Source organism: Pantherophis guttatus, chromosome 1, assembly GCF_059756535.1.
Source record: "Pantherophis guttatus breed Tessera chromosome 1, ASM5975653v1, whole genome shotgun sequence".
NCBI classification, from domain to species: domain Eukaryota; kingdom Metazoa; phylum Chordata; class Lepidosauria; order Squamata; family Colubridae; genus Pantherophis; species Pantherophis guttatus.
In genome coordinates this window covers 98,739,852-98,753,382 of record NC_142063.1, presented here as the reverse complement: position 1 = coordinate 98,753,382, position 13,531 = coordinate 98,739,852, and the positions used below count along the sequence as shown (strand labels likewise).

General features: G+C 41.7%; 1 protein-coding gene across 5 annotated transcripts in view; it reads right to left on the bottom strand.

The window, feature by feature from the left end:
- The window catches only part of NRIP3 (nuclear receptor interacting protein 3), a 41,416-nt gene that overhangs the window by 2,858 nt on the left and 25,027 nt on the right, over positions 1–13,531 (bottom strand). For 2 of the 5 annotated variants that reach the window (XM_034417045.3, XM_034417044.3), the window contains exons 4-7: positions 2,737–2,879; positions 1,483–1,535; positions 1,282–1,376; positions 115–198 (exon numbers count right to left, since the gene is read on the bottom strand). In XM_034417045.3, the coding sequence (XP_034272936.1) occupies positions 115–198; positions 1,282–1,376; positions 1,483–1,535; positions 2,737–2,879 (375 nt within the window). Of the gene's footprint in view, positions 1–114; positions 210–1,281; positions 1,377–1,482; positions 1,536–2,736; positions 2,880–13,531 lie in introns of all 5 variants that reach the window. The other 3 variants (XM_087879012.1, XM_034417047.3, XM_034417046.3) reach the window with 2 other exon arrangements.

Below are 13,531 nucleotides of genomic sequence, written 5' to 3'. Positions count from 1 at the left end.
AAAGCCACACACTCCATGAGAGCCAGGGCTACTCCCCATTCTGACAGGAAAAACTGTAAGGCAATGCCATCTGTATGGCTAGCACAAGCAAATCTGGAGGAAAAAGGTACCTGCCTTTTCCAGGGACACTTCCCAGGCTTCCAGTTGTGTGCTACAGCACTGAACCAGGAGCGCAGGTGGCTGCCATGAGGATGTGCCCTAGGAAATAACTGTTTAGCAAGTAAGGCACCTCATATTTTTTTTCCAGCTGTGTGTAAATCTTACAAATCCCATCTGTCTAACGTCTGACATAGTTAAGGGAAAGGGAAGCTGCTAACAAACGTTCTTGGAACAACTTTAAATGTTTATTTTATTATAGCATTAAGTTTTTTGTCAGAAGAGCCTATTTCTTAAGAGTCAACTTTATGACAGGACCAGACCAAGATTGTTTGCTGCCTGAGGTTACCCACTGTCCATCTCCCACTTGAATAAAAAGCACAGCATCCAAAATTAGTTAAGTCATTTAGACACCAAAGGCAGAAAAATGCTGTATTATTAAAAATACGATAACAAATGAAATATTGCTTCCTTGCTTTCATGACATCTTACATCAACTGCCTGAGGCAGCCATGACAACTCTCCCAAAGTACTCACATAAATAGTTTAGGAGCAAAGTGGTAACACGGCTCTCTTTAGAATCTATCATGTTGAACAGTATATCATTATTTTGTTTCTTTTGGAAACGTGGCAAGCAGTGAGTCAAAATAGAAAGTTCAACAGAGAAGCCCAGTAGAACATCTGGAGAAAATATCTATTAGTTGTATGACAGATTTTAGATCAAGACCATTATTTGAATGATATTAAACTTGACCATAGTATATGCATTTCAAGGTTCTAGAAAACATGTATTTTAAGACCAATTTATACTATCCAGCTAGTATGATGATGAGTACCAAGAGAAATGATAAAATGCCAACAAGAAAGCAAGTTCAAAAGTTACTGATTAGGGAACACATTTCTAAGCACATGAATATACAGGTGTGTCTGTTTATTCATTGAAAAATCCAAGCTTTCCACCACATATTACTTAGCACTGAAAGCTTTCTGGGTACTCATTCATGCTAATTTTCAATAATGTAATAAATACACCATTGATAGTGCATGGTGAACAATCAGGAGAGCTCTCTGGCAACAAACGATCAATCCCAACCATTTGTCCCACATATTCATCATGCTAATAATTTAACTGTATAACAAACATCCTCTTAAATATCAGTATAGCTTGACAGTTAAAACACTCACTTCTCTTCATGAATAGAAGCATTATTGACAAAAGGAATTTCTTCCTTGTCTGTCTTCCCCAGGATCAGATTTTGTTTCTCCAAGTTTATCACACACTAAGAAATAAAGATTAATGAAATACATTAGAAAATAATTAAAATTACTTGAGTAAAAAGGATAAAGATGTGCAAAAGGAAGAAGACCAAGAAAAGAGAAGTTTACCTTCAAATATTTCAGTGTTTGTAATCCCAGGGAGAAGCTTTTCTCATTACCTTCTGAAAAAAAAATATAAAGACTATTCAGAAAGATGCATTTTTTAAAAAAGCTGTATAGGAGATCTGTTGCTATGAAGCACATTAAGGGTATCTGATATTGTTACTTTTTTCAATTGCTCCTCTCCACTGGATGTCCAGAATGTCTTCTTGTAGAAGTACACTCCAAGTACCACCGAAACAATGGCAGTTTTGTAATTTTTTATTCTCCAAATTTTGAAAAAAAATTAGCTTAGAATTATCCAAAACAAAAAAAGAAGAAACTCTCATGTCTCGTTATCAATCACATATTTGACTTACTGGCTATATCTTTGTGATCCTTGGAAGTTAAAATATAATATAAATTGAAAATGTGTACTCCACCTGCAATAGATTGTTCCTACTGTATTACAGGTAGTTCTCAACTTACGACCACAGTTGAGCTCAACATTTATGTTGCTAAGTGAGAAATTTGTTAAGTGAGTTTTGCCCCATTTTATGGCTTTTCTTGTGACATTTGTTAACTGAATCACTACAATTGTTGTATTAGTAACACTGTTGTTAAGTGAATTTGGTTTTCCCATTGATTTTGCTTGTCAAAAGGTGATCACATGACTCTGGGATATTTCAACTGTTATGACTGTGAATCAGTTGTTAAGCATCTGAATATAAATCACAAGACCATGGGGATGCTACAATAGTCATGAGTGTGAAAAATAGTCGTAAGTCACTTTTTTCAGTGCTGTTGTAACTTCGAATGGCCGTTAAATGAAGTCAAGAACTACCTGTACATATCTGTGGAACATGCATGTTCCATTACTACCAAACAAAAGTTTGTGTTGCAAAATTCTATACAACCAATACAATCAGGAGTTATTGTTATTAAAATTCAGAGGCTGCCCAATTCTAGAACAACTCTGGGCAGTTTACAGTTAAAAGACAGAAAACAGCAAGGAAAAAAAACTTACGTCCAAGCAAACTGCACTCTGTACTATAAAACACAGCCAACAGAGGTCCACAACCACCTGGAGGCCTGACAGGATAGCTACTTTGTAAAAGATTACCAGAAAATCACCCGAGTAAAAATCACACAAATATTTGGGAGATATAATTCCAGAAGGCAATTAAAGGGATGTGTTGGAGGGGGACGACGACATTGGTTTATCATTCTAAATGTTTACTGGTGAAAGGCTTGGCTATAGGCAATATGTCTATAAACACTTACCAGCCACAACAACTGCAGAACAATCTACATGGACAGTCCCCATTATAAGAGGCAGATGTTCCAGATGGCCAATCGCTTTCATATTATGTGGCAATGAAATCTTCTCACCTTCTGCTTTGCAGGTTTTCATATGCTCTTTCAGCCTGAAGATGGAAATAAAACAACTGTGCTATCAGAAGTTGGTTCATTTTAGGGATTAGGTGTGATGGAATATGTAGAGAAGCAGTGGGGAAGTTTTGGCAACATGGAGTTTTCCCAGAGAGAGGCCTAAATTAAGAATCTATACATTCCCAAATTGGAAGAGGGGAGGGGAGAGATTCAGGGTAGCCACATCCTAGAGTCTCTCAGGATATATATAGCAGCTTATAACATTATAGCTTTAGATGGGCAAGATTCGGGTCATTAGGTATAAATAATTAATTGAATTTGATTGGGTTTCATTGGGTCCTCTGTAACCTTGGGCCTGACAGGAGGGTAATATATGTTGCACTGTGTATATTAACCCTAAACATGTCAGTCTAACCCAATATCTATTTGAAGTCCAAAGTCAGTCAGTCAGTCAGTCAGCCAGTCCTTCTTTCCTTTTTTCTACTTTTCTCTCTCTCTCTCTCTTCCTTCTTTCTTTCTTTCGCTTCTTCTTCCTTCTCTCTTTCTCCCCCCTCCCCCTTTTTCTTCTAATGTGAATAAGATATTACTATAACATGCATGCCTGCTTCCCTAAGATGAAGGTTGTTGCAGCACTAGTCATCTCTTTCAGGCTGCGTATAATTGACATAGTCTTCCTGGCTATGGACATGTAGCTTTCTTGCAAGCAGCAAAAAAAAGTTTTGTCATTTTCTTCTTTTGAGATGTTTTTTCAACTTCCAGGTCTAGCCTGAAGCTTGGGTATTTCCTAATGGCTTTCCCACCCTACTTAGTTCCTTAGTGCCGGACAGCTGACTGAATGGCAAGAAGATGTTAATTTCTTTTCCTGAACTCTCTACAAGTACTAACAAAGAAAGAAAAATAATTCTAATTTCACCTAATGAAAGTGAGAAAGCAGAATTGGTAACAAAGAAAAAGATTACCGGTATATAAAAATTACTATTGATTATATAAAGTTTTATGGCTAAATATTGTTTTACAAACTAAAATTGAGAAAATTATGTTTAAAAACGTTGACACAAAGCAAAAGGGCTAGTGATGTAATAACATCTCCCACAATATGGTTTAGATATGGTGTCTAATCAACATACACTGAGAAAAGAGGATCTGAAATATTGAATTAAAAGACCATTTTTGGAGCATCTGCTCGCTTCAGTTCATGATTTTTAAGCCACTTTTACAGGGAAGAACAGCAAGGATGTTTGTGCTAAAAAGCAGATTGTGCTATTCTGCCTTCATGAAAAATAGGGGAAAAATAGTTAAGATAATTTTAACAATTGGCAAACCTTTCATATTTTCTTATACACGATGTTCTATTGCTCTGTCGAGTATCAAATGTGAATCATGGAACCACTTTTAGTTTTTGACCTTTTTGTTGTTCCCTTACATAAGGGATATACAATCTGTGGTCTTCCAAGTGACTCCTGAAAGTCCTAGGTATGATTCCCAAAGCTTCCCCCCCATCACCAAAGTATAATTTTTAACATGACAGAAAAATACAAATAAGCATATTTAATTTTTGTGCTGACCATTTTTTGAATGAGGTCCCCAGCATCCCACTTCAAGTGTGGCCCTCAAATAAAAAACAAGTGCCTCCCTCCGAGTCAAAATTGTATCCATAGATTTATCATCAAAGAGATTCTTTCAAGGATTTCCATATTATTTACTTATAAATTGGTTTTCCTTTTCTTTTTATATTTATTTTTGCGAAACTTATATGCCATCTTTTTTTCTAGGTTACAAGGCGATTTACACAGCGATCTTCCTTTATTTTAGTCCCAAAACAGCCCTGCAAGCTAAGCCAAAACAGGGTGACTGGCCCAAAATCATCCTCTGAATTTCTGTGGCTGAGAATGGATTTCTATCTTGACTCTTTAATGCTACTCTAATATTGCTTAACGCCTTGCAAGCCGCCCTGAGTCTCCGGAGAAGGGCTGCATATAAATAATATATATATATATATATATATATATATATATATATATATATATATATATATATATATATATATATATATATATATATATATATATATATATATATATATATATATATATATATATAAACAAACAAACAAATAAATAAATAAATAAATAAATAAATAAATAAATAAATAAATTTTAACCGTCATTAACATATTGTCTATCTTGGGCATTTTTGCACCTTCCCCTGTGCATGTGTGCTCTGATCTTATTTTAGAACTCCGTTGATGTATGTGAAGTTTCTGAGTATGAAGATTTTCAACTGAAAATTTAACCTTGCCCTCTTCTGCTAAATTCACGCAACACATAACACAACGCAAACCAAAGCCCCAGTGTATAAGAAATAGACAAGAATGTGATGTGTAGAAAGTTGTTTTTTTGCAATTGATCTAAAAATGTTATCAGTTGTTGATGGGGAACAAATAGTAGTATTCAGAACACAGCCAGATTGGTGTACTGATGGATGTATCAGGCTAAGAATTAGGAGACCATAAACTCTAATTCTGCTTTATGCATGAAGCCAGCTGGGTGACCTTGGACCAGTCACTCTTTTCTCAGCCCTTCGAAGAAAGCAATGGCAGCAAACCACTTCTGAAAAAGCTTGCCAAGAAAACTGCAGGGACTAGTTCAGGCAGTTGCTAGGAATCAAGACTCGAAAGCAGAAAAAGAATAAAAATAAAAAAATGACTCAGAATAGCTACTTATTAGGAATATGTATAATAGCATTTTGAAAAAAAAAGACACAATACAATGTAAAGGTCAGTACAAAGGGAAACAGAAATCCATTGTCACACAGGGTAAGAATTTCAACAGATGTACTTTCACATAGGAATACAGTAAAATCTTGATTTCAAGGGCAATTTGTGGAAAGCTGTCTATAAAATCTGGACATCTGCTAAATTGATGTCATTTTAGGACATCTGTGTAAATAGCATGATTTATAATAAATAAATATAATAAATTATAGTAAATTAAATGGGGTGAAGTCTGAACAACGTGTCCACTGTGCAGTTATCTGCTCGTTAAAGTGAGGTTTTACTGAAATAAAGAAAACAGTACCTGCTCAATTCCTTCTACATGTAAAATCTCAGAAATCTTCTACTCTCCTACTGATTCTGGACCAGAGCAGGACAAATGTTTTTCTCCCAAAGGTTGAGGAAATTTCAGTGCAGGAAATACATTCTATGCTAGTAGTAGGCAGACCCACAATCTTATTCTATTTTATTTTATTAGTACTTTGCTTTGTAGACCACAGGAATGATAGAAGAAATAGCTATCTTAACTGTGAAGCAATCATAAAAAAAAAATAAACCTCAGCAATCTTGCTAAGTATAGATTAGGTGACTTGTGTATCAGATAGTTCTACATATGAAGATCATCTTACAAAACCTTTTTCTTCATAAATCCACAGTAACTTGCAAGTTGTTGTTGTTTTTATATTTACACATCAACTGTTTTGTAATCTTCTCTAGAATCTTCCAATGTACTGGTATTGAATTGGCTGACCTGTGGCTCCCTGGCTCCTCTTTTTTCCTCTATTTTTGATAAGAATGACATTGGCCAGTACCTAGGATTTCACCCGATTCTCAAAAGCAAGAAATGGAAGATCAGCCAAGCCAAGAAGTCAAGCTTCTTCAATATCATAGCATGTAAAACAATTGGCTTTGTCTGCCTGAACTCATATAAGGTCATTAAGTATTATCTTCTTTATATTTTCTGTGAAGGCTAAAATCCTTCTATTCAGGCTAAAAGCTTTCTATTCACAATTCTCCATTAGGACATATATCCTTCAAGGTGAATGAGCCAAAGTAGTTGAATAGTTCTTTTCATTATATATTAGCATTTCATCATCTTCACTGAACAGCTGATAAACCATTTTTCTTTACTTTTCCTTACTTTTATTTTGAATATATTGACGAAGCCTTTTTTATTCTTTGCACCCTCTGCTAGTTTCATTTTATTAAAAACTTTTACTTTCTTAACACCATCTGTACAAATCCAAGTTATCTTTATTATTTTTTGTTTCCAATTCCTCTTTCCACATATTATAAAAGTCCTTTTTTCCCTCCCAGGTTATTAATGTTTTTCTAATTTTTTACCAGCTCGCACCCATTTCTCTTGTGGCTGAATTTTATTTAGCGCTGATCTAAATGTATTAAAATATGATTTTAGTCCAACATACAGTACATGGCATAGAGCCATGATTACTTGAGGAGCACCTGTCTCTCATACTACGTTATCTGCCCAGCTGATTCAATCTTTTAGGGTTGACAAACTTTGGGTCCATTCAACAATGTCATCTATCAGGGACTCTGTAAGTGTACCTTCTCTGAAGCAGGACCTGCACTCTGGAATAAGATTCCCCAAAAGATCTGGATGGCACCCACCCTGTAGTTTAGAAAGGCCTTACAGCCTGGATCATTTCATTTTGTTAAGTTTTGTTTATTCATCTTAAGCAAGATTAGCTGATCTGTCTGTTACTTAATTAACCTTCTAAATGGAAGAAAGCTAATAGCAAGAGAAGTCAGACATTTTCTGGAAAGATATGCAACACAGAATTTACGTCCCCTATGATATGAGGTCATTCTATTCCTTCCTGAGTTTGGAAAAGATTCATAATATGCTTTTAGAAAACTTTGCCCACTTCTTTTTCTTGGATGGAAAATGTACACTAGAGAGTAACAACTATATTGTTTTCATTCCCTCTTCTATTTCTTTTAAATCTAATGGTTAACAATGATACCAGGTTCATTCCCCAAATAACCAAATATTCTATTTTTGCTCTGCTTCTTTTTAACAAGTTACATCTTCCAATTTCTGCATTCTAATTCTAATCACGAGAAGTATTCCAATAGATCTGTGATACCAGCAACATCATATTTCCCCTCATGTAGTAACAGTTCAACCTCATCTTGTTTTTGAGCATCAGAGAGTGGTGAGATGGTTCAGTAGTTAAGACACTGGGCTTGCTGGCTGGAAAGCTGATAGCCTGGGTTCAAAACAGTGGGGTGAGTACCCATTTCGCTTAGCTCCTGCCTACCTAGCAGTTTAAAAGCATGCAAATGCAAGTAGATAAATAGGTACCATTTCAGTGGGGAAGAAACAGTGTTCCATGATATCATGCTGGCCACATGACCACAGAAATATCTTTGGACAGCGCTGACTCATGGCCTCGAACATGTTAGCAATGGCCTAGAACATGCCCCTTTTAGCCAGCCATTACTAGTGGAGTAAAATCTGCAGTGATTCCTTTCCTCCTGAGCATCAGCGCGTGCATAAAAACACCATTGCAATGCTGACAATTGTTCCCTATTTTCATTAACTGATTTAAAAGACTGCAGGATAGTTACTCTCCCCCTTATTCTTATGTTCACAATTCCTTATCTGAAAATCTTATTTCTGGGAATTAATCTTCAATTTTCACAATATTTATCAAACTCATTACACCTCATCTGAACATATTTTCTCCAGACCTTATAAGACCATGATGGCAAATCTGTGGCACGCGTAGCCATATCAGTGGGCATGCCAGCTCATCTCTGGCGCACATGTGCACACTGGCCAGCTGATTTTTGGACTTCTGGGCCCACCAGAAGTAGGGAAACAGGCTATTTCCTGCCTCCGAAGGGCCTGGGGGGGGGGAAGGCCCGTTTTTCTTTCTTACCTGGCTCCAGGGTCTCTCTATGCATCTGGGGAGGGGGAAAACAGTCTTTCCCACTCCCTCGGAGGCCCTCCGGAGGCCTGAAAGGGCCCATTTCCCAACTCCCGGTGGGACAGGAAGTGACGTGTTTTGCTATCCCCAGATTCTCCTAGAGAGGCCTCTAGAGGCTGGGGACAGCAAAAAAGTCACTTCCTGTCCCACCGGGAGTTGGGAAATGGGCCCTTTCAGGCCTCCGAGGGAGTGGGAAAGGCTGTTTTCATCCTTCCCAGATGCACAGAGAGGATGTGGAGCCAGGTAAGAAAGAAAAACGGGCCTACCGGGCCATCACATGCCAGAAGCTTGGGGGGTGGTGGTGTTGGTGGTTGCATGCGCAGGGCAGGGTGCATAGAATTATGGGTGTGGGCACGCACGTGAACCTCCCCCGCCCCCCCCCGGCACGCGATAGCAAAAAGGTTAGCCATCACTGTTATAAGATATAACCTATTTTGTGCAGCAATCACGATACTACTTTCAAGTCCAAGGTGATATAGTTGCAGCTGCTGTTGATAGTACACATATAAAAAAGGACAAGATAATGACTTTATTCTTAATAATACATGTTTAAAAATAGTTTAATATCAATATTTAATTGAAAGATGACCTTTAACACAATCTTTAACACAATCCGGTTTGACCCCCTCCCCCGGCCGAAATGGTGGACTCTCTCCCCTGGACCTTTTTTAAACCATCATTAAGAATCCTTGGCCTTTTTCCATCTGCCTCAGACAGACTTTTGGAACCTTAAGATGTATTCATTCGCTGATCTCTTCGCACTGCGAGACTCCCCCCCTCGCAGGCCTGGCCCTCCATGTTATCGAGGGCCTATCTTGATGACGGGTCTTGGAACCCCGAGAGATGGCATGCAGCGAAGAGGGGGTTGAGGGGTTTTCTACATAAATTTTTAATGAAATTTTTAAGGGGTGGGAATAATGATTTTTTAAGGGGAACCGGGAGGAAGACTAAGGGGTTTGGGGGGACGAACCCACTAGGGTCAGAGCCGAGCCCGGCATAGGGGGACGGTTTGGAGGGTGCAGGTCGAGGGATTGGGGAGGGGCTGGAGGACTATCCGGACGAGGAATTTTCCATCAGCATGGTGAATGGGAGGGGCAGATATGGCGGGAGCAGGGGACCATATCATGTGTCGGGGGCTCGCACTTGCTATCTGAGAGCAATTGCTTGCCCCGGTCCCCAAGGCTCCGCTCGGACACTAGGTGGCTTAGATACTCAGGATCTGGGCCTTCGGCTGATGCTGTGCAACGCCAGGTCCGTGGTAAATAAGGCCCCCCTCATTCACGATCTTATTCAAGAGGGAGGAGCAGACCTGGTGGGTATTACGGAGACCTGGTTGGGCCCGGAGGGCGGCGTCCCTTTGGTCGAAATGTGCCCACCAGGCTTCAGAGCATTCCATCAGCCGAGGGCCCAGGGGAGGGGCGGGGGGTGGCGGTTATTATTAACGAGGATCTGGGTCCGAGGGCGACCACTGTGCCTCAGATAGCCGGATGTGAGTCCCTCCTTGTGAGGTGGGGTCATGGGGTTCAGATGGGCTTGTTGCTTACGTACCTGGCACCCTGCCGCGTGGCAACAGCCCTACCTGAGCTACTCGACGTGATAGTCACGGTGGCAGTAAATACACCCAGGCTTTTAGTCATGGGTGATTTCAACTTGCCATCCGCTGGTGAAACGTCTGAGGTGGCTCGGGAGTTCATGGCTTCCATGACGGCCATGGACCTGACCCAGTTAGTTCATGGCCCTACTCACAGGGGAGGTCACACTCTGGACCTGATTTTTGTCTCTGGCCAGTGGTTGAGTGGTCTTGTTATTGGGGATATAGATATGGAACCCTTGTCATGGACAGACCACTCACTCCTTCGCCTGGATCTTCGAACCGCTGCCCCCCGCTGCAGGGAGGCGGATCCAATTAGATGGATCCGCCCCAGGCGCCTGATGGATCCTGAGAGGTTCCAGATGGAGCTTGGGCCATTTCCTGAGGTTCTAGCACATGACTCAGCCGAGGACCTGGTAGCCGCCTGGGATCGGGCGGCTGGTGGGGCCTTGGACCGAGTCGTGCCTTTGTGGCCTCTGACCCGGTGCCGATCCCGTGCGGCTCCTTGGTTCACCGAGGAGCTGAGGGAAATGAAGCGCCAGAAAAGACGCCTGGAGAGCGGTTGGAGGGCCAGTCTCGCTGAGTCTGATCGAACACTGGTAAGGTCGCATATTAAGACCTACCTAGTGGCGATAAAGACGGCAAAGTTTAATTACTTTTCCGCCTCTATTGCGTCATCAGGGAATCGTCCGGCCGCCCTGTTTAGGGTGACCCGCTCCCTCCTCCATCCGGGAGTGCGGGAGGATCCCTTGGAAGGCAGGACGGAGGATTTTGGACAATACCTGTATGACAAAATCGCTCAGATCCGGCGGGATTTGGATTCTGACTGGATAGATCAGGGCAGAGTGACGAGGAATAGTCTTGAGAATGTTATCTGGGAGGAGTTTGACGCTGTGACTCCCGATGATGAGGACAGGATTTTGGGGAGACTTAGTGCGGCCACATGTTTACTGGACCCGTGTCCCTCCTGGTTGGTACTGGCTTCCCGGGAGGTTACACGAGGCTGGCTCCAGGGTGTTATCAACGCTTCGTTGAGTGAGGGTTACTTCCCCGCTGCCTTGAAAGAGGCGGTGGTGAGGCCTCTCCTCAAGAAGCCGTCCCTGGATCCGGCAATATTGGCCAACTATCGTCCTGTCTCCAACCTTCGCTTTATGGCGAAGGTTGTTGAGAGTGTGGTCGCGCGACAGTTCCCACAATTCCTGGAGGAAACATCTTATCTAGATCTGTTCCAGTCAGGTTTCAGGTCTGGGCACAGCACAGAAACGGCATTGGTCGCGTTGGTTGATGATCTCTGGAGGGCTCGGGACAGGGGTTGCCCCTCTGTTCTGGTCCTGTTAGATCTCTCAGTGGCTTTTGATACCATCGACCATGGTATCATGCTGCACCGGCTGGAAGAGTTGGGGGTGGGAGGCACCATGTTGCGGTGGTTCTCCTCCTTTCTCTCCGACCGGTCACAGTTTGTGTTGGCAGGGGGAAGAGGTCGACCTCGAGGCCTCATATCTGTGGAATGCCGCAGAGATCGGTCCTCTCGCCCCTTCTGTTCAACATTTATGTAAAGCCGCTGGGCGAGATCATCCGTGGCTTTGGGGTGAGATACCACCAGTACGCTGATGACACCCAGCTGTACATCTCCACCCCAGGCCACCCCAATGATGCCCTTGAAGTGATGTCCCAGTGCCTGGAGGCTGTGCGGATCTGGATGGGGAGGAACAGGCTCAAGCTCAACCCTTCCAAGACTGAGTGGCTGTGGCTCCCGGCATCCCGATATAGTCAGTTGACTCCATCACTGACTATTGGGGGAGAGTCTTTGGCCCCCACAGAAGGGGCTCGCAATCTGGGAGTCCTCCTGGATAGGCAGCTGTCCTTGGAGGAACATCTGACAGCTGTAACCAGGGGGACCTTTTGTCAGGTTCGCCTGATTCGCCAGTTGCGGCCCTTTCTTGATCGGGATTCCCTGTGCACAGTCACTCATGCCCTCGTCACCTCTCACCTTGACTACTGCAACGCTCTCTACATGGAGCTCCCCTTGAAGGGCACTCGGAGGCTCCAACTGGTCCAGAATGCAGCAGCGCGGGTAGTGATGGGAGCAGCATGGCGCTCCCATGTAACACCGCTCCTGCGCGAGCTGCACTGGCTCCCAGTGGTCTTCCGGGTGCGCTTCAAGGTGCTGGTTATCACCTTTAAAGCGCTCCATGGCATCGGGCCTAGCTATCTTCGAGACTGCCTGCTGCTACCGACGACCTCCCATCGTCCCGTGCGCTCCCACAGAGAGAGCCTCCTCAGGGTGCCATCAGCCAATCAATGCAGGCTGGTGACCCCCAGGGGGAGGGCCTTCTCTGTGGGGGCACCTACCCTCTGGAATCAGTTGCTCCCAGAGATAAGGAGAATCCAAGACCTTAGCGCCTTCCGCCATGCCCTTAAAACCCACTTTTTCCAGCAAGCCGGGCTGGCTTAAGAAGAAATTTTAAATGTTTTAATTGGTTTGTATTTTTAATTTTGGGCCAAATTTATATTTATTTTAATTGTTTTAAATATTTGTATTTCATGTTTTTTAATTCTGGCTGTACACCGACCGCCCTGAGTCCTCAGGGAGAAGGGTGGTATATAAATTTAAAATAAAATAAAATAAAATAAAAATCTTTCTCTTCACTTTCTTTTACTGGAGTGACAGCAAATGGGTAAGCAATTTGTGAATCAGAACAAAATATTCCTGAAGGTGATCACTGTTGTTTGCTGTTCTTTCTCTTTGCACCGACCTTCATTCCCACCGAAAACTATCTTAAAAAGCTATTAGTCTGAAAGCAATAATTCTTTTTTGTTCCATGAGAACTTGTTTTCATTTGTAACATCTTTAAGGTACTATTCTTCTGTTCCCTTCTGCAAGATGACTCATTTATGACTGATTTATGACCTAATCAGAGCTGAGCCAGTGCTAAAGGCACTTTGATGCTGCTTCTTTGAAGGATCTATTTTTCTGTCTATTAATGGTATCATTAAAAAGTTCCTTTTTCAAATGTACCCAGCATCTCTTTTCTTTTTGCTCCAGCTTCTTAAATATAATACTACAGGAAGTCCTTGAGTTACGACCACAATTGACCCCAAAATTTATGTTGCTAAGTGAAACATTTATTAAGTGAGTTAGTCCCATTTTAAGACTTTTCTTGCACATTTGTTAAGTGAATCACTTAAATAAGTGAATCACTTGTTAAATTAGTAACACTATTGTTAAGTGAATCTGGCTTCTCTATTGACTTTGCTTGTCAGAAGGTCACAAAATGAGATCACATTGTAAATGTGAGTCAGTTGTTAAGGATCCAAATGTAAATATGACCATGGGGATGCTACAACAGTCATAAGGGTGAAAAA